This window comes from Lipotes vexillifer, unplaced genomic scaffold, assembly GCF_000442215.2.
Source record: "Lipotes vexillifer unplaced genomic scaffold, Lipotes_vexillifer_v1.1 scaffold213, whole genome shotgun sequence".
Taxonomy (NCBI): Eukaryota; Metazoa; Chordata; class Mammalia; order Artiodactyla; family Lipotidae; genus Lipotes; species Lipotes vexillifer.
In genome coordinates this window covers 7,466,715-7,493,212 of record NW_006780610.1, presented here as the reverse complement: position 1 = coordinate 7,493,212, position 26,498 = coordinate 7,466,715, and the positions used below count along the sequence as shown (strand labels likewise).

Here is a 26,498-nt window from a genome sequence, read left to right as displayed (position 1 = left end):
GGGAAAGAGGGGAGGGTAGGATGCCCTTACTAAAGAGTGAGCATTTGATTGAGGTCTTAAAAGGAGGCTTAGGAATTAACTGGGTAAGAGGGGAAAGGGCACCCCAGGCAGGGCACCGGAGACAGAGCTTCTGTGGATTCCAGGGCTCTGTGAGCGGCACGGTGAGGCTGGACACACTAAGCAGGAAACATTTGGAAGAGGGGCTGGAAATGTAGGCTGGGGCTGGACTGGATGTTTTCTGGAGGCATTGAGAAGCCATCCTATCCAGAGTGTATCCAATTTCAGATTAGCAAGATGTCGGTGGCTGTGAGGAGGACGAAGCGGAGGGAGAGAGAACAGTTAGAAGGATGTCAGCCATGCACTGGGGGAAAGTGGATGGGGGCTGGCAGAGAGGGTGAGAGCAGGAAAGGGACATGAGACTCAGGAGGTGAAGTGGACAGGGATCAGAGGCAACAGATGCAAAGGAGGAGTTAAGGGATGACGTGGAAGGTTTTTTTTTATTTTAACAATTAAAAAAAAAAGTCTTTATTGGAGTATAATTGCTTTACAGTGGTGTGTTAGTTTCTGCTTTATAACAAAGTGAATCAGCTATACATATACATATATCCCCATACCCCCTCCCTCTTGCCTCTCCCTCCCACCCACCCTGTCCCACCCCTCTACGTGGTCACAAAGCACCGCGCTGATCTCCCTGTGCTATGCGGCTGCTTCCCGCTAGCTATTTTACGTTTGGTAGTGTATATATGTCCATGCCACTCTCTCACTTCATCCCAGCTTACCCTTCACCCTCCCCATTTCCTCAAGTCCATTCTCTACATCTGCATCTTTATTCCTCTCCTGCCCCTAGGTTCTTCAGAACCATTTTTTTTCTTTTTTAGATTCCATATATATGTGTTAGCATATGGTATTTATTTTTCTCTTCCTGACTTACTTCACTCTGTATGACAGAGTCTAGGTCCATCCACCTCACTACAAATAACTGAATTTCGTTTCTTTTTATGGCTGAGTAATATTCCATTGTATAAATGTGCCATGTCTTCTTTATCCATTCATCTGTCGATGGACACTTAGGTTGCTTCCATGTCCTGGCCATTGTAAATAGAGCTGCAATGAACATTGTGGTACATGACTCTTTTTGAATTATGGTTTTCTCAGGATATATGTCCAGTAGCGGGATTGCTGGGTCATATGGTAGTTCTATTTTTAGTTTTTAAAGGAACCTCCACACTGTTCTCCATAGTGGCTGTATCAACTTACATTCCCACCAACAGTGCAGGAGGGTTCCCCTTTCTCCACATCATCTCCAGCATTTATTGTTTGTAGATGTTTTGATGATGGCCATTCTGACTGGTGTGAGGTGATACCTCACTGTAGGTTTGATTTGCATTTCTCTAATGATTAGTGATGTTGAGCATTCTTTCATGTGTTGTTGGCAAGCTGTATATCTTCTTTGGAGAAATATCTCTTTAGGTCTTCTGCCTATTTTTAAATTGGGTTGTTTGTTTTTTTGATATTGAGCTGCATGAGCTGCTTGTAAATTTTGGAGATTAATCCTTTGTCAGTTGCTTCATTTGCAAATATTTTCTACCATTCTGAGGGTTGTCTTTTGGTCTTGTGTATGGTTTCCTTTGCTGTGCAAAAGCTTTGAAGTTTCATTAGGTCCCATTTGTTTATTTTTGTCTTTATTTCCATTTCTATAGGAGGTGGGTCAAAAAGGGTCTTGCTGGTTCCAATCCAAGATCATGGTATATCTCTCCATCTATTTGTATCATCTTTAATTTCTTTCATCAGTATCCTATAATTTTCCGCATACAGCCTTTAATCCATTTTGAGTTTATTTCTGTGTATGGTGTTAGGGAGTGTTCTAATTTCATACTTTTACATGTAGTCCAGTTTTTCCGGCACCACTTATTGAAGAGGCTGTCTTTTCTCCATTGTATATTCTTGCCTCCTTTATCAAAAATAAGCTGACCATATGTGTGTGGGTTTATCTCTGGGTTTCCTATCCTGATCCATTGATCTGTATTTCTGTTTTTGTGCCAGGCAAACAGTGACAGCTTTACTTCTTCTTTTCCGATTTGGATTCCTTTTATTTCTTTTTCCTCTCTAATTGCTGTGGCTAGAACTTCCAAAACTATGTTGAATAAGAGTGGTGCGAGTGTGCAACCTTGTGTTGTTCCTGATCTTAGTGGAAACGGCTTCAGTTTTTCACCATTGAGGACGATGTTGGCTGTGGGTTTGTCGTATATGGTCTTTACTATGTTGAGGAAAGTTCCCACTATGCCTACTTTCTGGAGGGTTTTTATCATAAATGGGTGTTGAATTTTGTTGAAAGCTATCTCTGCATCTATCAAAAAGCAGAAACTAACACACCATTGTAAAGCAATTATACCCCAATAAAGATGTTAAAAAAAACCCCAAAAAATAATATGGTGTATCACGTTTATTGATTTGCATATATTGAAGAATCCTTGCAATCCTGGAATAAACCCCACTTGATCATGGTGTATGATCCTTTTAATGTGCTGTTGGATTCTGTTTGCTAGTATTTTGTGTAGGATTTTTGCGTCTATGTTCATCAGTGATGTTGGCCGGTAGTTTTCTCTCTTTGTGACATCTATGTCTGGTTTTGGTATCAGGGCAATGGTAGCCTCGTAGAATGAGTTTGGGAGTGTTCCTTCTTCTGATATATTTTGGAAAAGTTTGCGAAGGATAGGTGTTAGCTCTTTCTAAATGTTTGATAGAATTCGCCTGTGAAGCCATTTGGTCTGGGCTTTTGTTTTTTGGAAGAGTTTTTTTTTTTTTTTGTGGCATGCGGGCCTCTCACTGTTGTGGCCTCTCCCGCTGCGGAGCACAGGCTCCGGACGCTCAGCGGCCATGGCTCACGGCCCCAGCCACTCTGTGGCTTGTGGGATCTTCCCAGACTGGGGCACGAACACACGTCCCCTGCATTGGCTGGCGGACTCTCAACCACTGCGCCACCAGGGAAGCTCCCTGTTGGAAGATTTTTAATCACAGTTTCAATTTCAGGGCTTGTGATTGTTCTGTTCATATTTTCTCTTTCTTCCTGGTTCAGTCTCAGATGGTTGTGCATTTCTAAGAATTTGTCCATTTCTTCCAGGTTGTCCATTTTATTGGCATAGAGTTGCTTGTAGTAATCTCTCATGGTCTTTTGTATTTCTGCAGTGTCAGTTGTTACTTTTCCTTTTTCACTTGTAATTCTACTGATTTGAGTCTTCTCCCTTTTTTTCTTGATGATCCTGGCTAATTGTTTATCAATTTTGCTTATCTCCTGAGAGAAGCAGCTTTTAGTTCTATTGATCTTTGCTATCGTTTCCTTCATTTCTTTTTCATTTATTTCTGATCTGATCTCTTTGATTTCTTTTCTTCTGCTAACTTTGGGGGCTTTTTGTTCTTCTTTCTCTAATTGCTTTAGGTGTAAGGTTGGGTTGTTTATTTGAGATGTTTCTTTTTTCTTGAGGTAGGATTGTATTGCTATAAACTTCCCTCTTGCAACTTCTTTTGCTGCATCCCATAGGTTTTGGGTCATCGTGTTTTCATTGTCATTTGTTTCTAGGTATTTCTTGATTTCCTCTTTGATTTCTTCAGTGATCTCTTGGTTATTAAGTAGTGTATTTTTTAGCCTGCATGTGTTTATATTTTTTACAGATTTTTTCCCTGTAATTGATATCTAGTCTCATAGCATTGTGGTTGGAAAAGATACTTGATACAATTTCAATTTTCTTAAATTTACCAAGGCTTGATTTGTGACCCAAGATATGATCTATCCTGGAGAATGTTCCATGAGCACTTGAGAAGAAAGTGTATTTTGTTGTTTTTGGATGGAATGTCCTATAAATATCAACTAAGTCCATCTTGTTTAATGTATCATTTAAGGCTTGTGTTTCCTTATTTATTTTTATTTTGGATGAACAGTCCATTGGTGAAAGTGGGGTGTTAAAGTCCCCTACTATGATTGTGTTACTGTCAATTTTCCCTTTTATGGCTGTTAGCATTTGCCTCATGTATTGAGGTGCTCCTATGTTGGGTGTATAAATATTTACAATTGTTATGTCTTCTTCTTGGACTGATTCCTTGATCATTATGTTGTGTCCTTCTTTGCCTCTTGTAAGAGTCTTTATTTTAAAGTCTATTTTGTCTGACATGAGAATTGCTACTCGAGCCTTCTTTTGACTTCCCTTTGTATGGAATATCTTTTTCCATCCCCTCACCTTCAGTCTGTATGCGTCCCTAGGTCTAAAGTAGGTCTCTTGTAGACAGCATATATACAGGCCTTGTTTATTATCCATTCAGCCAGTCTATGTCTTTTGGTGGGAGCCTGTAATCCATTTACATTTAAGATAATTATCGATATGTATGTTCCTATTACCATTTTCTTAGTTGTTTTGGGTTTGTTATTGTAGGTCTTTTCCTTCTCTTGTGTTTCCTGCCTAGAGAAGTTCCTTTAGCATTTGTTGTAAAGCTGGTTTGGTGGTGCTGAATTCTCTTAGCTTTTGCTTGTCTGTAAAGGTTTTAATTTCTCCATCAAATCTGAATGAGATCCTTGCTAGGTAGAGTAATCTTGGTTGTAGGTTTTTCTCCTTCATCACTTTAAATATGTTCTGCCACTCCCTTCTTGCTTTCAGAGTTTCTGCTGAAAGATCAGCTGTTAACCTTATGGGGATTCCCTTGTGTTTTATTTGTTGTTTTTCCCTTGCTGCTTTTAATATGCTTTCTTTGTATTTAATTTTTGACAGTTTGATTAATATGTGTCTTGGAGTGTTTCTCCTTGGATTTATCCTGTATGGGAGTCTCTGTGCTTCCTGGACTTGATTGAATATTTCCTTTCCCATATTAGGGAAGTTTTCAACTATAATCTCTTCAAATATTTTCTCAGTCCCTTTCTTTTTCTCTTCTTCTTCTGGGACCCCTATAATTAGAATGTTGGTGCATTTAATATTGTTCCAGAGGTCTCCCAGACTGTCCTCAATTCTTTTCATTCTTGTTTCTTTTTTCTGCTCTGCAGTAGCTATTTCCACTATTTTATCTTCCAGGTTACTTATCTGATCTTCTGCCTCAGTTATTCTGCTATTGATTCATTCTAGAGCATTTTTAAGTTCATGTATTGTGTTGTTCATCATTGTTTGTTTTCTCTTTAGCTCTTCTAGGTCCTTGTTAAACGTTTCTTGTATTTTCTCCATTCTATTTCTAAGAATTTGGATCATCTGCACTATCATTATTCTGAATTCTTTTTCAGGTAGACTGCCTATTTTCTCTTCATTTGTCTGGTCTGGTGGGTTTTTACGTTGCTCCTTCACCTGCTGTGTGTTTCTCTGTTTTCTCATTTTGCTTATCTTACTGTGTTTGAGGTCTCCTTTTTGCAGGCTGCAGGTTCGTAGTTCCTGTTTTTTTTGGTGTCTGCCCCCAGTGGTTAAGGTTGGTTCAGTGGGTTGTGTAGGTTTCCTCCTGGAGGGGGCTAGTGCCTCTGTTCTGGTGGGTGAGGCTGGATCTTGTCTTTCTGGTGGGCAGGACCGCAGCCGGTGGTGTGTTTTGTGGTGTCCGTGACCTTATTATGATTTTAGGTAGCCTCTCTGCTAATGAGTGGGGTTATGTTCCTGTCTTGCTAGTTGTTTGGCATAGGGTGTCCAGCACTCTAGCTTGCTGATTGTTGAATGGAGCTGGGTCTTAGCATTGAAATGGAGATCTCTGGGAGAGCTTTCGCTGTTTGATATTACATGGAGCCAGGAGGTCTCTGGTGGACCAATGTCCTAGACTTAGCTCTCCCATCTCAGAGGCACAGGTCTGACACCTGGTCGGAGCACCAAGACCCTGTCAGCCACATGGCCAGGTACGTGGGCAGTTTCTTGCCTTTTGGGAAGTCTGAGGTCTTCTGCCAGCATTCAGTAGGTGTTCTGTAGGAGTTGTTCCACATGTAGATGTATTTCTGATGTATTTGTGGGGAGGAAGGTGATCTCCAAGTCGTACTCCTCCACCATCTTGAAGGTCTCCCTGGATGACAGGGAAGATCTTGACCTGAAGGACAGTGACGTCTTTTGTGACCCGGGGTCGGATGCATAGGAAGAAGAGGAGCAGGTGGTAGAAGGTTAATGGCCTTGGCTTTGAACACCCTGCATGTTTGGCATTCAAGCAGCGTGAGTTAGTGGGAACTGGAAGTAGACTTAGAGTTCAGGACTGAGGTCAGACTATAGCAGTAGATCTGGGACACCTGCTACCTGAATCCACAAGCATGAAGAGGACCAGAGCAGGGAAGGGCGGCCCTCAGAGGAGGGGCAGATTGGAAGCCTGGGGGACGAGGGGCATCAAATAGAAGACAGGGAGGAGGGGGATTGGTGGGGGAGGGGACAGGTGGCCATCCCATCTGAGATGGGAAAAAGGGAGGGGACCTCCACTGAGGGGGAGAGGCTAAGAGCACTCAATAAAGACAGTAACATTCAGCACTAAGTATGTGTGTCACTGTCCTGAGCTGCTCTTTAGTTGGTCCCTATCAATCAGAAGGGAAGATACGAAAACATTTCACCCTGCTAAGAACCCTCCAGCATGGGTGTGATTATTCTCATTCCATGTTACACCTGAGGAAACCAAGGCACCAAGCGATGAAGTCATTTGTCCAAGGTCGCCCAGCTAGTAGGTGGGAGAGCTGAGATCTGAACTGAGACAATCTGGTGGCAGAGGCTGTGCAATAAACCACCCCACGAGGCAGCTTCTCTCGCTATGGAGGTAGGAGGGGCCAGGTGGCCGCAGGGGTCAGGGGTGAGCAAGGTTATGGAGCAGCAGGATCTTAACAACCAGGGCATCTCTTGAACTTGTCCAGATGGCAGCTGTGCTTGTGTGGGCAGATGTGTAATGCATGTCCACCCACGGGTGAGTGTGCCCATGGGAATACATGCCATGGATGTACCAGGGCAGGAACTTGGGTAGGCAAGGAATGCTGCACCCAAGTGCTGTTCAAAGTCCATGGACCTCAGCATCTGGGGCATTGTCTGGAAGCTTGTTGGAAATGCAGAATCTTGGCCTCCACCACAGACCTCCTGAATCAGAATCTGCATGCTAAGAAGATCTCCCAAGAGATCTGTAGGCACATACAAGTGTGAGGAATACTTCTCTAATTACTGACACGTTTTTGATAAACGATGGTTAGATCCAAGGTCTTAATGCTTAAGCATTTTAGATGTTTTCATTTTTTTTGCCTCTCTGTTGATAGAAACTGGTGATCTGGAGTATTTGGGATTCTACAGGTGGGGGTTGGGGGAACAGAACCCAGTAGAAGTGGGACCAAGGAAGCAGCTTGTGAATACCCTGTGCCTGGGCAGCTGACATGCATCCATTTATCTATTTACTCAAAGACACAGACCCTGAGCGCCTACTAAGTGTCAGGCCTGTGCTAAGCACCGAGAAAGATCTCCCAGTCTAGAGGAGGAGACAGGCACATCAGCAGTGAGAATACAGAGTGGGGACACAGAGGGAGAGTGGGCAACTCTGCCTCCGGGGTTGGGAAGGCTTCACAGGGGTCACAGTCTGTGACACGAGGGGTGTAAGCATGCTTGGAACCCCACGGGTATGTATGACCATACATATCCTGTACTGCCGACACATAAACACGTGTGCAACTGAGAAAACTGTTCTCAGTCTGCAGAGCTTGGGAAGAGGCTTGGTGGAATAGATGTCTTTCCCTCCTTGCTGGAACACAGGGTTGGGTGGTGGATGAGTCAGACACAGTAACAGGCGGAAACGAAGGTGAATTAAGCACTGTGCCTTTACTCTGTTTTTCCAGCATGCAAATACAGCCCCTCCAAAGGAATAAACATTTGGCAGGGATTCTAAGGATGAGTAAACAACTGAGGTGAAACTCCTGGGTTTCCCAGCTGTGCTGATTGCTTGGGGCTCTTTTGGCCATTGTGTGAAAATGAAGACATTGTCACAGAAATAGAGAGGCCCTGTGTTGGAGTTTGAATCCAGATTTGGTGTGACAGATGCACACACAAACGAAGACTCCGCTGGAGTGAACCATGCAGAATCATGCAAAGCACATTAACACCACACTGGAGCAGAGAGAGCAGGGCCATGGGAAAGGAGGGGATTTGGAGGGAGGCAGACCTGGGTCAAAAGCCCGTCTACCAGCGAAAGTGTCTGGGCCAAAGCTGCTCTGAGCCTTTAGGTGACATTTAATCCTTAGGGAGAGGAACACCTGGGGCAGCACATGCAAAGCCCACGGCACAGTGCCTGGCACACAGTAGGCATTCTTAGTACTCAGTTCATCTAACTCCCAGACAGCCTTGTGGGTTAAAAGATGTCAGGCCTGGGGTCTTAGCAAGGGCATGTTATCTGGACTCCTGAAATGGCTGCTCCCTTGGGCTGGGCATGTGCTAAGTTGAACAATTCTGAATTTCACAGAGTTTTCAGTTTTCCCAGCTAGACTTCTACCTGGTAGGGAGCAATCGGAGTCAGCAGCCTCCATAGGTCTGTTAACCCGAGATACTGTTACAAGCAGAGCCTGAGGGGTGCCCTCTGGAGAAGGGTGTGAGTTCACTTTAATTCAATTCATATAGATACTTCTGGAGTTTCTTATGTGCCAGGCATGACGCCAGCAGCTGAGGAAACTGCAGGAAGCAAGGCAGACATTTCTCTGAAAGAGCTTGGAGTTGGTCCGGGGGACAGATGATGAGGATGCCAAGTTCCATACAGTGGGGAGAAGTCTGGGATTGGGAAGGTACAGGGTCACACAGGAGCCTGTGGAGGGGCGCCCCACCCAGACCCAGCGCTGGGGGCAGGGGGGGCGGGAAGGTTCAGTAGAGGAAGTGAGTTTAGAAGGATGAGCAGCTGGCCAGGCAAGGGGAATGGTGGAGATGGTGCGGGGACAAGAAGTGTTCCAGGAGAAGAAAATTGTCCCATTGTGCAGAGCTCTAGAGGACAACGAAAGCCTAAGAAGTTCTAGGAACTGAAAGAAGTTCAGTGTAGCTAGAACTCAGTGCTTAGAGGGCTCAGAAGGAGGCTGAGAAAGGTAATAAGCCAGGGCTATAAGGCCATGCTAGCTAGTTTACAATTTGGGGTTCAATGCTTAGGGTCTGGTGAAGCCTTTCAATGGTTCTAAGGAAGAAGTGACCTGGTTATACATCAGTGACCTCTTGATTCTCTGCCTGGAACACCTCTCATCCTGGCTAATTCCTGTTCATCCTTGAAGACTGGCCTAAGTCTCGACTCCCCACCTGTGTCTGCTCTATCCCAGAATTGACCATGGTACATTGAGAGGTCTCTTTAGGCTGGATCTCTACCACTAGACTACAAGGCAGGCAGCGCCAGAGGGTCTGTTCCCCTGTGTTTGCCTAGCACCTACAGCAAGCACAAGTATCAAATAAGCATTTGTTAAAAGTTTGTTGAACTGCATTGACTTCTAAGGAAAGACACAGGTAGAAAGGCAAAGAGGAACATACACCCCTATAATTACAGATGTCAGATGCAGAGAGAATCATGACTATGGGGGGTCATTACTCTAGGGGTCACAGAGGGCTGCCTTTCTTTCCCTCTTGATGCCACAGAGTAGCTTCTGGCTCTGGCAGAGGCCAACTCTGGACCAGGCTTGGTGGAAACAGCTCTGCAGGATGAACAAGGACGCTGCCTCCGTCCCTCCCCTCCTCGGGAACAATACTGTGGGAAAAAGGGGCCAGCCCCACGTTGCCCTGACTGCGGGAGAGTCCTGTCTTGCCCAAGGCTGTCCTAATCCCGGCTAAATACCAGGCCTATTAAAGGCAACAGTGACAGTGCTTAAATACATGAGGTGGGATTATAAGTGACTTTTCTTTCAAATTTTCTTTTTTTATACAAATAGTATACTTTACATGGAATACATATTTAGGGCTCAAAATTAGGAAAAAGTCAAAAGTTGAAAATAAGAGACAACTAGTATTAACCTTTGGGGGCGTAGCTCTTCAGACTGTTTTCTATGCACATATCCTTGCTTAATTTTTTATTTTTTAATAAATTAATTTAATTAATTAATTAATTTATTTTTGGTTGCGTTGGGTCTTCGTTGCTGTGCACGGGCTTTCTCTAGTTGTGGCGAGTGGGTGCTACTCTTTGTCGCGGTGTGCGGGCTTGTCATTGCGGTGGCTTCTCTTGTTGCTGAGCATAGGCTCTAGGCGCGTGGGCTTCAGCAGTTGTGGCATATGGGCTCAGTAGTTGTGGCTTGTGGGATCTAGAGCACAGGCTCAGTAGTTGTAGCGCACGGGCTTAGTTGCTCCACGGCATGTGGGATCTTCCTGGACCAGGGCTTGAACCTGTGTCCCCTGCACTGGCAGGCGGATTTTTAACCACTGCGCCACCAGGGAAGTCCTCCTTGCTTAATTTTTATAAACTGAATATATTACTTTGGCAAACTTCTTTTTTAGTCAACAGTGTATTGCAACCATCTGTGTAGGGCTTTAAATATTCTTTCACATTACTCCTTTCAGTAGCTGCATGGTAATATTGAATATTTCGTTATTTGGCTATACCATACATTTAGTTAACATTTCCTGATTGATGGACATTGGAATAGTTACTAGTTTTTCAATTAATAAAGTGTTTTAGGGGACAACCTTGTAGCTAAATCTTGATGTACAGTTTATTTATTTTCTTCAGATAAATTCCAAGAAGTAGAACTGCTGGGTCCAGAGGCACGTATATTCTTTTTTTTTTTTTTAAATTAATTAATTAATTAATTTATTTTTGGCTGTGTTGGGTCCGTTGCTGTGTGCGGGCTTTCTCTAGTTGCGGCGAGCAGGGGCTATTCTTCGTTGCGGTGCGCGGACTTGTCATTGCGGTGGCTTCTCTTGTTGTGGAGCACGGGCTCTAGGTGCGCGGGCTTCAGTAGTTGTGGCTTGCGGGTTCTAGAACACAAGCTCAGTAGTTGTGGTGCATGGGCTTAGTTGCCCCACAGCATGTGGGATATTCCTGGACCAGGGATCAAGCATTGGCAGGCGGATTCTTAACCACTGCGCAACCAGGTAAGTACCGGAGGCACGTATATTCTTAAGCTCCGGACGCGCAGGCTCAGCGGCCATGGCTCACGGGCCCAGCCGCTCCGCGGCATGTGGGATCTTCCCGGACCGGGGCACGAACCCGTGTCCCCTGCATCGCCAGGCGGACTCTCAACCACTGTGCCACCAGGGAAGCCCGTCTTAAGACTTTTGATTCATTGCTGAATCATCCTCTGGAAAGTTTGAGCAGTTTCGCACAATGGCAGCACAGAAGAATAGTATTCGTGTCTCTACACTGTCCCCCACACTGTTGTTACACTGTTGCGATGTTCTCTGCTGACTTGAAAAGGGAAATGGCATTTCATTTACTGAGTGAATATGCATTTTTAAAATTGTTAGGGGCGGTGGTCGAGGTCTTTTCATTTGTATTTCCTTTATTACAAAGTGTTTATAGTTTTGCTTATTTTATAGCCCTGTAGACCAGGCATATTTTTCTAAAAAAATTTTAAGAGCTCTTTATGCATCAGGTTCGTGGTCCTTAGATGATTACATAGGTTGCAAATATTTTTGTCCATTAACTATTTGAATATTTTACATGAATATTTTGAATATTTATATATTTATTTAAAACCCATAAATCCATTCAAAGTATTATTTAATCAAATCTAACAGTCTTTGGAAACCTTTATGGATTCTACTTTCGGTGTTACTCTTTAAGTAAGTCCCACCTGAGGTTAGACTTTCATATCCTTCTAGTACTAGAATTTGTGGATAAATGCAATGAGGTATGATTTGGTTTTTTCTTTTTCCCAAATGGTTAAGCCCACTGTTTTAAAACCATTTATTAAATAATCCATCCTCTCTTTAATGGATTGGAAATGACACTTTAATCATATGCTAAAGACTGTCTCTCTCTCGCACACACATATACACACACGCTTTCTCTCTCTCTCTCTCTCTCTCACACACACACACACACACACAGGGGAATTTATTTCTGGATCTTTATTTTCCCGCACTGATTTGTGTGTCTACTCCTATACTCATACCACATCATTAAAATTATTTTATCCCATAATAACATTTTAATATCTGGAAGGGTTACTCTTCCCTTTAAAGTTTTTCTTGGCTTTTCTACACGTTAATTCTTCTAGATCAGAGGTTCTTATTTAAAGGCACGCATCACAGTTACTAGTGAAGTGTTCTAAAAACATAGTTGCCTGGTTTCCACTACCAACATAGAAAATCTAAACCTCTAGTGTAGGGGTCTAACATTAGAGTATTTGCCAAACTGCGTTAAGAACCTTGACTCTAGACGAACTTCAGAGCAAGCTTCTGAGGGTAGAAGCCATCTCTGCCTGGTTACTGTGTGTTCCCAGCCCCAGGGTCTGCCGCATAGGTGGAGTTCAATCAATATTTGTGGAGTGCAAGAGTATATTAGTTAATGTTTATTTGTAGTCAGCACCGTTACTTTGAACTTGGGACTCCCAAAGGTCATTTATGCCAGGGAAGGTAGGGCAAGAATCCAGCCTGGTGAGGAATATGAAAACACTCGTCTGAGGAACAGTGTGAGTTCTGTGAGAAGAGGATTGCCACGTACAATATCTGAAGGCTGGATGTGAGGAACAGGGAGCAGAGGCAGCCTATGCTCCTCCAGGACTCAGTACAAGGAACTCAGTCTCAGGTTATTAGGAGGGGTCAGACCTGGCAGAAAATGAGAATAGGTGCCCCTTTGTTGAGTGGGTTGGTCACCTCTCCACCACGGGGGGTGTTTAGACAGAAGGTGTGTTGCCATCTTGTGCGGAGTGATTTGGAAAAGATTCCTGACCGAATTAAGTAGGTTTGAGAGCTGGTAACCTCTAAGATCTCTTCCAGAATGGAGATTTTAGGTTGGAAAAATATTTGTTGAATGAGTTCTGTGATTCAAAGAGATAGGAAGGTTCTGGGAGTTTTCTGGTTGGTGAGAAAAATTCAGACTAAGCCCAGAGGTCACTAGAGAGGGAGGTCCCCATTGAGGTCATCTTGACCTGGGGACCTTGGGGCCCTGACCATGTTGCATCCCAATACCTGCCATGGGCCTAGACACTTACCCTTGCCATGTGATGTTTCGATAATCCAGGTGCAGTTCAAGTTGTTGGGGTAGAAATCAGGGAACCCTGGCGACAAGATGGTCCCACTGGAGCCTTGAATGAAGCCACCACAGAGAGCTGGAGAGGAGGGAAGCGGGCACTGAAAGACTGGAGCGGCCCAGGGAGCTTCCCCCACAGTCCCCCTGGGATCCCAGCCCCCATCTCGTCCAAACCTCCAACCCTCACTGACAGGGTCAGGGGGTCAGTGCCTGTATTTTCAGGGTAGGAAAGGAGTCCTCTATTTTAGTGGCCCCCTGCTGGTATGTCTCACCTTCACAGCTGGGCAGGGCCCGGCTCCACTGGAAGTTGGGCTCACACTCCAGGGGCTCCCTGTCGCTTAGTGTATAGCCCGAGTCACAGCTGAAGGTCACCAGGGCACCCACGTAGAAGTCATTCCCATGACGCTGCCCATTGACGGGGATCCCTGGATCCAGACAGTGGTCTGACTGCAGTGTTATAGCTGGAATAGAGAGCCCACAGCTGGAACAGCTCACTGTGAGCATAGAGGGACCCCAGTTGACTCACAAAGGGAGGGGGGAGAGAGCCCTGATTGAGAGAAGGCTGGAGTTGTCATCTGCCCCCTCCTCAAATGTGGCTGTCAGTATCTGCTGAGGGTATCTGAAGATGCATCTGTCAGGGAGAACAACGTGTCTTCATCATTTGTTCGTTCATCATTCATTCAGTAACCATCAGTGAAGTGTCCCCTATGGCTCAGATGCCACGCTAAGGGTTATGGATACGAACACGGGTAAGAAAACAACCCTCTTCTCATGGTGCTCTTAGCCCTAAGTTACTAGAGTGGTCTGCAAAGAATTGAATCAACAAGCTCTTTCAACCGAGGCACCAGTGATGAATGCAGGTGATAAGAGAGGGTGAGGGAGCGGGAGATGGCGTCTCACTCCAACGTCACCATCTGTCCCCAGCGTGCCCAGCATGGTGGCGCCCGGTCATCTGCACACAGAGGGGGACCTTCCATTCTTTCTAAAGTTGAGCTCTGAGAGATGCTGAGAGCAGGCAGCACCTCCCGAGGAGCACAGCCTAACAGAACGCCATGGCAACGCGGCCGAGCGGGGCCTCCTGGTGGAGCTCAGCCCTTGGTCCTTTCCCCACACGGCCGACCCTGTCACTGACGCCCTGACACTCACTCTCATAGCGGAGCTGGAAGCCGATGTCCGAGTGACTCTTGTCGGTAGAGAAGAGGAGATAGAGGTAGTTGCTGGTGCTGATGAGGAACTGGGGGACCTGGGTCCCGTGGTAAACTCCGATCAAGGGCGCTGAGTACGTCCGTCCATCTCGCACTTCCAGAGTGTCATAGTTGACCTCAGTTTTAAATCTGCCGAAGATGGAAGTGAAGACGTCTTGAGAAACTTCATTAATTTGCAAACGACAAAAGGCCCTGCCTGACCTGGGCTTCAGAACAACTGGATTTGGGCAGGCTGGGAGATTTTAGTGTAATCTGCACACATTTCCTGGAGATGTGGGAGGACCTTCCCTCCTGTGTTGAACCCTCCTCCTCCTGTGGTTGGATGCGGCTTTCCCAGTCCTCTCTGTGGCCTGGGCTGTGACCCATCTTCAGACCTAGAGGCACAGTGACTAGCCTCATGGGAGTCAGAATGTTCTAGGCCAGGGGTCAGTAAACTACAGCCCCAGGGCCAATTCTGGTCTAGAGTCTGTTCTTGGATGGCCTAAGGGCTAAGAATGCTTTTTACATTTATAAAGCAGTATTTTTTTTTTTTTTAAAGCAAAGACTATGCAACAGATATCAGCAAGTGTCCCATGAACCCTGAAGTATTTACTACCTGGCCCTTCACAGAAAAGTTTGCAACGGCTATTCTATGCCACGAACGCTTTGTCTAGAAGTTTGCGTTCATACTTGGGTGGCTTCTTCCGCCACCCGAGGGGCACAGCCGGGGTGGGAGTCAGAAGGGGGGCATATGAGCACGATTCGGGTCAGCGGTGAGGAAGACCGCCTTCCCACACTGGAAATGCTCCTCAGATACTAACAGTCCCCTAAACATCACAGAGCCCGCTACTGAGATGGAACCAAGGCCAAGGGCAAAGCCAGCGCAGCCTGCCCCCCACCCCACCCAGGGCAGCCACTCGAGTGTCCTCTGACCTTGTTGACATTCCAGCATCGGTGCTGCTCCGTCACCCACCCCAGCTTCCCTCCCACACCACCGCAGAGATATCACTCCTCACCCCCACCCCCAGGTTGTGGTTACAAGCACCTGTCAAAGGTGATTTTGATGGGGTAGCCTGGCTGGGCTTCAATCACCCAGGCACAGCTCAGGGCATCCTTGTAGAAGCCAGGCCAGCCCGGAGACAGGATGGTGCCACTGGGCGAAGTCAGATGACCGCCGCAGGGAGCTGGGGGGACAGAAGGGAGAGAAGCAGGTTTCTTGGGGGGACAGATAAATAAACAAAGAAAATCTCTCTATAAAACGTGTCTGCCAGCAAGTACTGTTTTTGTTTTTATGGAGAATTACATAAACTGTATAAACTGTGAGCTCTGTCTTTTGGGTCCTTTACGGATATGTCCAGTTATATCACTTGGAGTTTTATGAGGGGCCAGAGGGGAGGAATGAAAAGAATCCTTTAAGCAAAGTCCTTTGCCATTCCAGAATGTTGAAATACAACTAATATTTGGGTCACACTGGTTCTCTCTTTGCTCCTGACTCAATCATCAGGCCTCTGGCAGAGGCATAAGCCCGGCCCACCCTGGCACAGCTGGCACCCGGTGCTCTGACCCAGGAGCACACAGCCCGCTCCACTGCGAGCTCCCTGAGGGCAGGGGCCGTATAATTTGTCTTATGCAACTCGGAACCCCCAGCCCTTAGCCTAGTGCTTGGCACACGGGTGTCCCTCAGTGACCACTGCTTAAATGAATAAATGAGTGGATGGAAGGATGAACGTAGTCACGGCAGGTAAAGCCACAAGACCCCCAGCGTTCAGGCACCCCTCACGCTGGCTCTGAGCCTGCAAACCCTGTTATCTCAGTCCTTTGGCCTCTCTCTGCCCATGTTCCCATCCCTCAGTTTCCCATTCCATTCTCTCCCATCTTTCCCATCACTCCTGCCTCTTCTTGCAGCCAGACCCTTGGCCTTGTGGTGGTCATTAGAGCTGCTCCTGTGCTCTGCCTGCAGGCCACGTGGGTGGATTTCATCGTCCACCCTTTTGTGTCCGTGTAGGCAAGGCCACATGACTGCCTTGACCAATCCATTGAGGGTGGAAGTGACGCGTGTCCCATCCACATGGGAATGTGAAGAGCCAGCGTGTGATCTGCAGCTTGTGACTGTGAAAGTCTAGAAGGAAATACCATCAGCCTGGGCCTCTAAGTGACCCTGAGGTGAAGAGCCCCGTGACCCAGGTTACACATGTAGCCTGAGTAGTCTGTGTGAGAGCGAAACTCCTGTGTTTAAGCCACTGAGATTCTGGGGTTGTTTGTTAGTCTAACCTCGCCCACCCTGATAAGGTACCTCCCTCCCCGAGACTGATAACAAAGACATTGATCACCACGAGCACCAAAGCCGCTGCCGCTGTCACCACCACAGCCGTGGACTGAGAGCCCGCTCCCGTCACACGCTGAGCTTCACATGTCTATCGTGTTTGATCTTCACAAAACACAAACCCTGTGAGGAGGCTGCTATTATTTACTCCATTTTACAGCTAAGAAAGTGGAGCCTTATGGAGATTAAGTAACTAGCCCTTGCTAACTAGGGTTAGCAAGTGGTAGAACTTGGATTCAGACCTAGGGAGATAGCATAAAACCAGAGATCATACCCTAAGCAGCATCCCAGTTTTAAAAGAAACCCTGCTTCCTTGGGATCCCCTTACTGTGGTGCTACCAGATACCCAAAATGCGCTGAACAAGACTGGAAAGGAAAGGGGATGAGGAGCTCCCAACACTCCTATCTCTGCAAAATTTTGGCAAATTTCCCCAAGTAATCCGTCTCATAAAACACAGACAAATGTACCACACCTTTCCTCTCTCAATTCTGTAACCTTCCTGAAAATATCTAAAATAATTGTCAAGCATTCTTAATAGTAAATTATATTAGAAAGTTTAACTAACAAAGAAGACAAAAGAATAATAATGATGTTAATAGTAGACAACTCATACCGATGACTTACGATGCTACCTGCTTTACACGTGTTATCTCATTAAAAAAAATTTTTTTATTGTGGTAAAAGTCACACAATATAAACCATACTATTTTAACCATAGTTAACTGTTCAGTTCAGTGGCACTAAGTATATTCACACTGTTGTGCAACTCTCAGCATCATCCATTTCCTGAATTTTTCACCTTCCTAAACTGAAACTCTGTCCCCATTAAACACTAACCCCCCCATTCCTCCTCCCCACGCCCCCCACCCTCCCGACCCTGGTATCTACCAAGGTATTTTCTGTCTCTGTGACTTTGACTATTCTAGGTACTTCGTATAAGTGGAATCAGACAGGATTTGTCTGCACCTAATGTATGTTGGAATGCATTTTTAAGGTTAACTTAATATATGTCCTGCAGACAGACTGTACCTTCTTTTTTTCCCCCCGTGCTATACAGTAGGCCCTCACCAGCCATCTACTTCATACATAGTAGTGTACGTATGTCAATTCCAGCCTTCCAGTCCATCCCATCCAATCCATCCCACGTGTTATCTCATTTAAATGTGCACAACATTTATGAAGTTATCCCCATTTCACAGAGGAGAAAACTGAGGCTAAGTAGGCTGATAGACTAGATCAAGAGCTAATAAAGTTAGAGCAGAGATTTAACCTCAAGACCTCTGTCTCCAAATCCCCCTGCAGCACATAATAGCACGACAACCACAGCTGATAGGTATGAACTCACTGCTATTGAGTTTACTATGTGTTGGGCTTAACGTGGATTATCCTTGTGACAACTGCAACATTAAAAGGTATATAACCATTATTATCCTGATTTTATAGGCGGGGATTATTATCCCATTTTCAGTAGGTTGAGGCTTGGAGAAACTGAGAAATTACATAGCACCTCTATCGAACATTGAAAGCATAAATTGCCTATAGGTATTGTTATTTCCTGAGTAACCTGTTTTCAAAACCCATCCATCCATGGCACTGAAACTACTAATACTTTGCTCTACTCTTCCAATGGACTTGTGAGACCTTGGAGGTGGGGAGGGGCATGCCTGCTGCGGTGTGCCTGGGTCCCCAGGCAGGCACAGAGCCTCAGAAGAGAGTGGGGACTCTCTCGTGGCTCCCATTCAGCATAGGCCCAGCCTCTTTCGTTGCTGGACTGTGATGTTGTCACTCACTTTGCAGGAAGCCATAGATCACAGAGTCACTGTTGCCTGACAAGGCTACTCTCTATTCAGTCATATACATCAACAAAGCCCTATCTAAACTTTCCAGAGAAGGAAACTCAAATCTTTCCTCTGGTGGCCACCATTTTGTTTGCTTTCTCTGCTGTATTGTTTTATCACTACGGCTAGTTCCTCTCTTCTCTGCTCAGGTGATTGGCAAACAACCTCTCCATTCGTTCAATCCTTCACTCTCTCTAGTTAATCTTCATATCCCAGGGTGGTGGTTGCCAGGCAGGGAGAAGGAGGGGAGGATTCCTAAGTGCAGTGTCTCTTTAACATTTGAGACGATGCTCAACCTCCCTCTTACTGAGAAAATAAATACAAATCAAAACTCTACTGAGAAATTATTTCTAATCCACCAGCTAGGGAAAAATGCAAAAAGTCTGATGACCCGTGAAGCCAAGGGAAAGCAGGAATTCTAGTACTCTCCTGCTGGACATGCAAACGAGCACAAACCCTACGCAGGGAAATTTGGTAGCATCCAGCAAAATTCATAGGCATTTATTCTCTCACCCAGCAACTCTCCCCCTAGAACCCTATCCCAGAGATACACTGGCAAAAAGATGCAAAGACATATATATGTACCAGGCTACATAACGCAGTACTATTTATAACAGCCAAAGAATGGAAACAGCCAGAATGCTCAGCGATAGGGAGCTGACTAAATGAATTGGGGTAATCAACAACATGGACTATTTATGCAGCTATAAAACAAGAATAAGGAATGTTCTATATAATGTCATGGAGTGGTCCCCAGAATATTTTATTAAGTGAATAAAAGCAAGATACAGCAGCAAGAGCAAGGGTCGTGATTCCATTTATCTAAGAAGAGGTTGGGAGACACACACATATTTTCTCATATTAACAATCAATGAAAGGGCAAACTCAAAATGCAAAAGATTACCTATGGATGGGGGGAGGGGCCAGGGTAGAGAGGACAGAGATAGAAGTTAGACTTTCTCAGACTATACCTTCTTTTAGAGGTTTAGCTTTGGAACTACGTTAATATTTTACATAATGAAAAAAGGTTTAAATTTGATAAGCAATTTCTCAAATCTTAAAAGCAGTGTAAAATAAATGAATATAATACTGTATCAGTTGGTAGCATAATCACACATGAAGAAACTAGTTAAAGAGATTTTAAAACACAGCAATTTGATAGTCCATCCCTAGTAGGATGTACAGACAAGAAGAATTGAAGGGAAAAACACACAAACGATTTTCAGTAATCGTATTGCTGTTGGTAGTATTGGCATTACAATTTGAGACTCCTGGGTGTATATTAAGGAATATGGGAAATTATGTTGGTGTTGAGAACCTGGATTACCAGCAAGGGTGAAAGAAGATACAGATACGACATCAAGGAAGTTCAGTGAAAAAGAAAAAATATTCCTACATTGGAAATGAAATGAACCCATGATGCATTTTATCTTTCAAAAAATATTTCTTAGCTCCGTTCATTGTAAAGGCTTAGAAATGAGGACCTACTCAATAGTAATAAGCAGAGCCAGTGCCCAGATTCTGAATATCATTTCTCACTAAAAGGAACCAGGACTCCTTGGAGAAACAGCTGATTTTAGGTCAGGGACAGAAAATGTACAAGATGAGGTTGGGCCAATTTCAAAAGGCTCCCACCGGCCAATGGGACGATTTGAGCGTTGACTACAGTAATAACTGCAATGGGTTTACATGCATAAAAAACGTTTCAGTCCTTTGGATTGTAATGATATTAAAAAAATGTTCAACTTTGGAAGATGTTAGAGTCAACCCATTAGTACAAAAACTGGTAAATAAAGGAAAATAATTAAGTATTTCTCCTGTCTTTCCTGTATGAACTATACCACAGGGTAACCAAATAGTTGATCGGAGCAAGTTTTCTGTAAGTATTCCAGCTTATAAAAGAAGAGATAGAATGTTACCATTTTGTAATCTCTAGGCTATGATCACTGATGGCTCCTAACATCACCCAAAGAGAAACAACTAGACATTACATGCATCTGATAGAGGCACAGAGCCCTGCCTATAAAATATTCTGGCCAAACACCAGAACCTGAATCTGATTAGGCTTCTAGACCTTACTGCCAATTAAAGGAAATATAAGAGAGAGAGGATCATGTTAAACAACCTCCTAGGGACGTAATTGCCAAAATTCTGACTGCAGGAGACTCCTCAGGATAAACAACCTGGCTTCCTCAACAAAAATATCGCAAGAGCGTGGGAAGACACCTACAGATTAAAAAGGACTTGAGACATATCAGCCTCACTAGGGCTCTGACTTCTTAAAAAATACTATGAAAGAAAGGGTTAGATAGATAATCATGGAAACTTTGTTGTATTAAGTAATTATTTTCATAATTTTAAGATAATAGCATGGTGGTTCTGTTTTAAGGAGTTCTTTTCATCCATTAGAAATATACACTAAAATGTTGTGCATGAAATATTATGCCTGAAATTTGCTTCACAATAATCCCAGAGCAGGGTAATGGTGGGAGATACTGGTAATGCAGAGGGTATGAATGAAATGAAATAGGCCATGAATTGATAATTGTTGAAGCCAGGTGATGGGTACATGGGGTTCACTATACTATTCTCTCTGTTTGAAATTTTCCATTAAAATTGTTAGGGTGAAAAGAAGGACATACACATAGATACACACACACACACACACACACACACACACACACGGAAAAGACAAAAAAAGAGGAGAGGGTCCTGCCTTGAACAGAGAGAAGAATTCAGCAATAAGACAAAAGAGGTACCCAGTGCCTTATCCCAGTGCCAGGCACAGAGTAGGTGCTCAATAAATAGTTTGTGGAAGGAATGAAATACTGCATTGTGTGCCCCCTCAAATTCATAGGTTGAAACCTTAACTCCCGTGTGACTGGCTTTGGAGATGGGCCTTTAAGGACATAACGACGGTGAAATGAGGCCATAAGGGTGGGACCTAATCCAAAAGAACCGGTGTCCTTACAAGAAGAAGAAACATCAGGAGTGCACGTACACAGAGAAAAAGGCCATGTGAGGACACAGCAAGAAGATGGCCATCGGCTAGCTAAGGAGAGAGGTGTCGGGAGAAAGCAACCCTGCTGGCTCCTTGATCTTGGCCCTCCAGCATCCAGAACCATGAGAAAACACATTTCTGTTGTTTACGTCACCCAGTTTGTGGTATGTTGTTATGGCAGCACGAGATGGCTAATGCTCTGGGCTTCTGATGAGGGGCTGGTGTCCCCTGTGAGGGAGGATCCACCTCTCCTGACCTTGGATGCTATAGTTGTACGAGGCAAAGGGCAGTTGGGGGTGGTGATGGGATAGAGTGATGCCGGGAACTCATGCTCCCTGAGCCCTCACAGGCCGCATGCTAATTGATGTGTGCTTCTGCTTTTCCTGTATGTTCACCCTCACAGCAAACTTTCAGGTGGGTACTGGCGTTAGCCTCATTTCCTAGTTGAGGAAACGGGTACAGAGGGCTTAGGTAACTGGTCCAGAAACACACAGCAGGGAGGCAAAAGGGCCAGGATTTAAACCCAGGCAGTCTGGCTCCAGAGCCTCCATTTCTAACCACTACAGGTGGACGTGGGAATGCACCCCCTCTCACCCCCACACCCGCACCCCGACTACTGCCCTCAAAGGGGTCTCAGTGTGAATATCTAGAAGCAGTGGAAGCTTTTTCCTTGACTCCCTCCAGCACTGCCTCCCCACTACCGCCCCCCGCCCCCCATACCCCTCACCACCTATCCTCCACCATTCTGTGGTAGAACAAAAGGAGAATGAACTTTGGAGTCAGACTGCATTTGGTGGTTCAAAGTGATCGTTTGGTATCAAAATATCTGGATTTGAATCCTGACTCTCCCGTTCCCTTAGCTGTGTGATCTTGGTCAAGTTACTTAACCACTCTGTGCTTCAGTTTCCTTATCTGTGAAGTGAGGATCATAACAGTACCTCCCCTGTAGGGTCATCATGAAGATGTAATACAACAGTGTGTGTAAAGCAGTTGGCCTAGTATTTAGCACATAGTAAGTGCTCAATTATTACTAGCTGGGTAATCACAGGCGAGTCATTTCACCTTGCTGGTTTGCAGATTTCTCATGCATGCAGCATAATAATCTTTCTCACAAGAGTGACAAGAAGATTAAATGAAATAATATTAGAAACTCAGTAACTACCCTTCTCCCTCAGAGGCCTAAATGAACTACCACCATCACTTAGACTCCTCTTGTGGGAGTGGGGAGAACTGACCTCTCTTTTTTGGAAGACTTTTTAAAAAATTATAAAAATAACACATTTATTTTACACACAGAGAGAAAAAAATGTGGACGCGTCGACACCAAAGTGTTACGCCATTTTTCTCTGGGGAGTGGGATTAGGAAATGAATATTTCCACTTTAACTTTATTGCCCTTGTGTATTGTTTACATTTTTTACAACTACCAAGTATTACTTTAAAAATGAAAATACATACTCACTGTAGATAATTTATCTCCTTTTTTCCCATGTATTTCTTTTAAACAGCATATTTTTTTAAACCCAGTTTGAGAGTCTTTGTCTTCTCATAGGGAATTTAATTACCTTTATTATCATAACTGATACGTTTGTCTTACTGCTGTCATTTTGTTTTATGCTGTCCATTTCTGATGCTTCCACGTGGTGTCCTGTTTCCTTTGTCTTTTGTGATAGGCAATATGTTTCCTTTCGTTTTAATTTTCTACTGGGATATGGAAAGTAGAAAACCTGCTTTTCATCCTATTTGTGGATGCTTTTAAGTCTTTTACAAATATGTTTGAAGTTATATTCTGTCTAGTGATATAATTCAAGAAAAATACAGTAACGGGGTGGCCAAGAGCCTGGGTTTGGATTCTGGTTCTGTCACTTACAAGCTGGGAGGACCCTGGGCAAGTGACTTAGCTTCTCTGTGCTTTAATGGGACAATAACAACACCTGCTACCTAGACTGGTACCTGGCTGAAATGGGGTGACACCTGTAAACCACCTACCGTAGTGATGTATAATTAGTTCGTTCTTCCTTAAAAGAGACAAGGAAGAGATGAGTGCGGGGGTGAGAACCATGCGTTCCTTTGTAGCTGTTTCACTACTTGGAAATCTTTCTTAGGAAATTTCTGATTTTAAACATATGGATCTCTTATGTCCTCTGTTCTGTAGATCAGGGGTCAGCAAACTAGAGCCCGGGGGCCAAATCCGACCCATTCATTTCTGTTTGGTCAAAGCTGTTTTTGCATAACGATGGCAGAGTTGAGGGGAGATCTTAGGGCCCTCAAAGCTGAAAACACTTCCTAGCTGGTCCTTTAAGAAAAAGTTTGCCGACTTCTGCTTTAGATCAGCTAGATGATCATCCTTCTTTCTAAATTTAGGAGAAGAAGCCATTTTCTCCCCGTCCTTTTATAGCCTCTCAAAAGCTAAGAGGCTCTTAGCATATATTAAAAGATTTTTTAAAAGACCATTGGCTTCCACATTTAATTGTCCACAAGGTGGGGATACTTAATCAAAAACAAAACTAGAAAAAATGGAAAGACAAAAGATGCTGATTACAAAGCAGCGTTCTTCCAAGGCTCAACCCAGGAGGGAAAGGGGCCAAGGAGGGGCCAGATTCCAGGAGCTTCTTACCCTGTCTGCTCTACGGTTTCAAGTCCAGAATTGGCCACCCTAGGTGGTGTCCGGCTCTCACTCTGGCTCTCCAATCTGCTGCTCCCCAGTTCTCCGGAAACCAGGTTGGTATCAAATGCCCATCATTCTAGGAAGACTGAGCAGACTCCCCTTATGCCAAGTCAGCATCTCTCCAACAGGCTGCCCCCTTATTTCTGGTTGTCCACTGTCCCCCAACCTAAGCATTTTCCCCTCCAGGGACAGAACGAATGAGACAGCTCTAATTTCAAAATTAAGACTCAGCCTACGAAGCAGTGAACCGCTTTAAGGTCCTTTAATGAAGGTCGAGTTCTCTTGCACATTTACTCATGGTCTGGAGTGGTTCACTGCACCGGCAGAACTATGGTCTAGGAGCACCTGATTCAGGAAAGTGGAGGAGGGTTCTGTAGTTACCAAGTCGTGATCCCTCTCAGGGGGGTCAACTGCACTGGGACTGCACCCCCGCAGGCTCAGGGGCACTGTGGTCTGGGCTCTGCCCCCGAAGTCCCGTAGTCTTGGTTGGGATATAGGGCCAAGAATCGTGGAACTGGTAAAGAAAAATGCAGTCATGGTGAGACCGAATATCTGATAGGGTGGTCCGGCGGTGGCCCGTAGAGCAAGGCATCCAGGAGGAAGGAGAGATCAGCTGAGTGGGAGACAGCAGGCAAGATGTCCTGGATGAGATGGACCACGAGGAAAACCAAAGAAGGCAGAGGAGGTTGAGGAGCATGAGGGAGAATGGGGGGCCCAGCTTGAAGGAAAGGTGAGACCACTGACCGACAAGCCCCCAGACCCTGGGCTCTGCCTCATCCCCAAACAACCCCATCAGACACGAGTGGTTACGCCCCTGCTGCCGACGAGGGAGCTACCCAACCCATCGGGTCCACAACTGGGAGGGGGCAGAGACAGGAGTTTCACGGTTCCCTGACACCAAAGCTTATGCTGTTTCCAAAAGTGCTCGCTCTGCTGGGTAAAAACAGCAGAGGAGGTTGTGTGGACGTGGTTGTGTGACCGTGGAGGGCAGGAAGACGCTTGTTTGTGTCACGATTGGAGCAGGCACCTGGAAGGATGAACCCACCACATGATCCCCTGAAGTGGACCAATATGCATCTGATGGTGTCAGGAATGGTTAAAGTCAGGTGAATATCATGCTCACAGCCAACACTGACTGAGCGCTGCCTCTCTGCCAGGCACTGCTCCAGGAGCGGTGCTTGCTCACGACCACCCTGTGAGGGGGCTCCCATTATGAACTGCACTTTACAGATGGGGCAGCTGAGGCACAGAGAAGTCAAGTCACTTGGCCCCGGCGACTCAGCGGGTAAGTTTCAGGGAGGAGACAAAAGGCAGTCTGGTGAGAGTCAGGGCTCTGGAGGCCATGAGGGAGGCTCTAACCTAGTTTAAAAGTCATTCATTCATTCATTCATTCATTCAGTGATTGATCAACCAGTATTGACTGAGCATCTAGCAGGCATCAAACAATATGCCAGCTGTGGGGATACGAGCCCAAGGAAGATTCCCTAACCTCACGGAGCTTACACACCAGCAAGAACATGGCTAACACTTACGCTAGGAACTCGCTCTCTGCCAGGAAGTGCCCTTTACATGTGCATCTTATTATCATCTCCCCACTTGATTTTTAGCTGAAGAAAAACAAACAAACCAGAGGCTCTGAGGGAAAAAGGCGACTCGCCAGGATTCCAGGCCAGGTCCCTCTAACTCGACGGCCCACCTTGATGCCACCCTCTCTGCCTTGGAGCCTGTGCCCTTGGTGGTCTCTCCTCCCCAGTCCCCCTGCCTGTCAGCTCTGGGGCAGTGGTCGCCCTGAGACACGCCCCCTCGCTGCTCTGCTCTCCTGTCCTTCCCCCTTGCTGGCCGGGGTGCTTGGATTTGGGTCTGGGGACTGCGTATGGAGAGGTCCCTTAGGTCGCTACCCTCTGTCCATCACGCGAGGTAAGAGGAAGGCGCTTTCTGGATCCCAGAAGCAGGGAACTGCAGCCCTTGCCTCCACTGTCACTGCCTTCAAGGGTCTGTGGGAGACTCACTTTCCACCCATTATTCACAAGTATTTATCGAGGGCCTATTCTGTGCCAGGCATTGTGCTTGGTGCACAAGTTTTACATAATTCCTGCCCTTAAGAAGCTTAATTTGTGTTTTCCATGCCTGCAGCTGGGGGGACCAGATGGCTAGCCTCTGAAACTGAGTCAAAACCTGTCTGCGTGGCAAGGCAGGACAGAGGAGACACCGTAACAACCCCTGTGCTTGCTTCAAGCTGTGTCTTTATTCTGGCTGGTCTGCCCCTAGTCTCCTGGAGATTCACTGCAAGGATAGCAAGGCAGCATTTAACAGGGACATGAAGGCCAAGCCTGGGAGACGTCCCAGGGAATTGGGGGAAATTAGCATGTGCAGAAGGAAAGAG

General features: G+C 45.4%; 1 protein-coding gene across 1 annotated transcript in view; it reads right to left on the bottom strand.

Moving 5' to 3' along the window:
- Positions 1-26,498, bottom strand: part of CSMD2 (CUB and Sushi multiple domains 2) — a 621,436-nt gene that overhangs the window by 225,366 nt on the left and 369,572 nt on the right. The window contains exons 16-19 of the mRNA XM_007453867.1: positions 15,331-15,469; positions 14,248-14,435; positions 13,374-13,562; positions 13,064-13,180 (exon numbers count right to left, since the gene is read on the bottom strand). Coding sequence (XP_007453929.1) covers positions 13,064-13,180; positions 13,374-13,562; positions 14,248-14,435; positions 15,331-15,469 — 633 coding nt within the window. The remainder of the gene's footprint in view (positions 1-13,063; positions 13,181-13,373; positions 13,563-14,247; positions 14,436-15,330; positions 15,470-26,498) is intronic.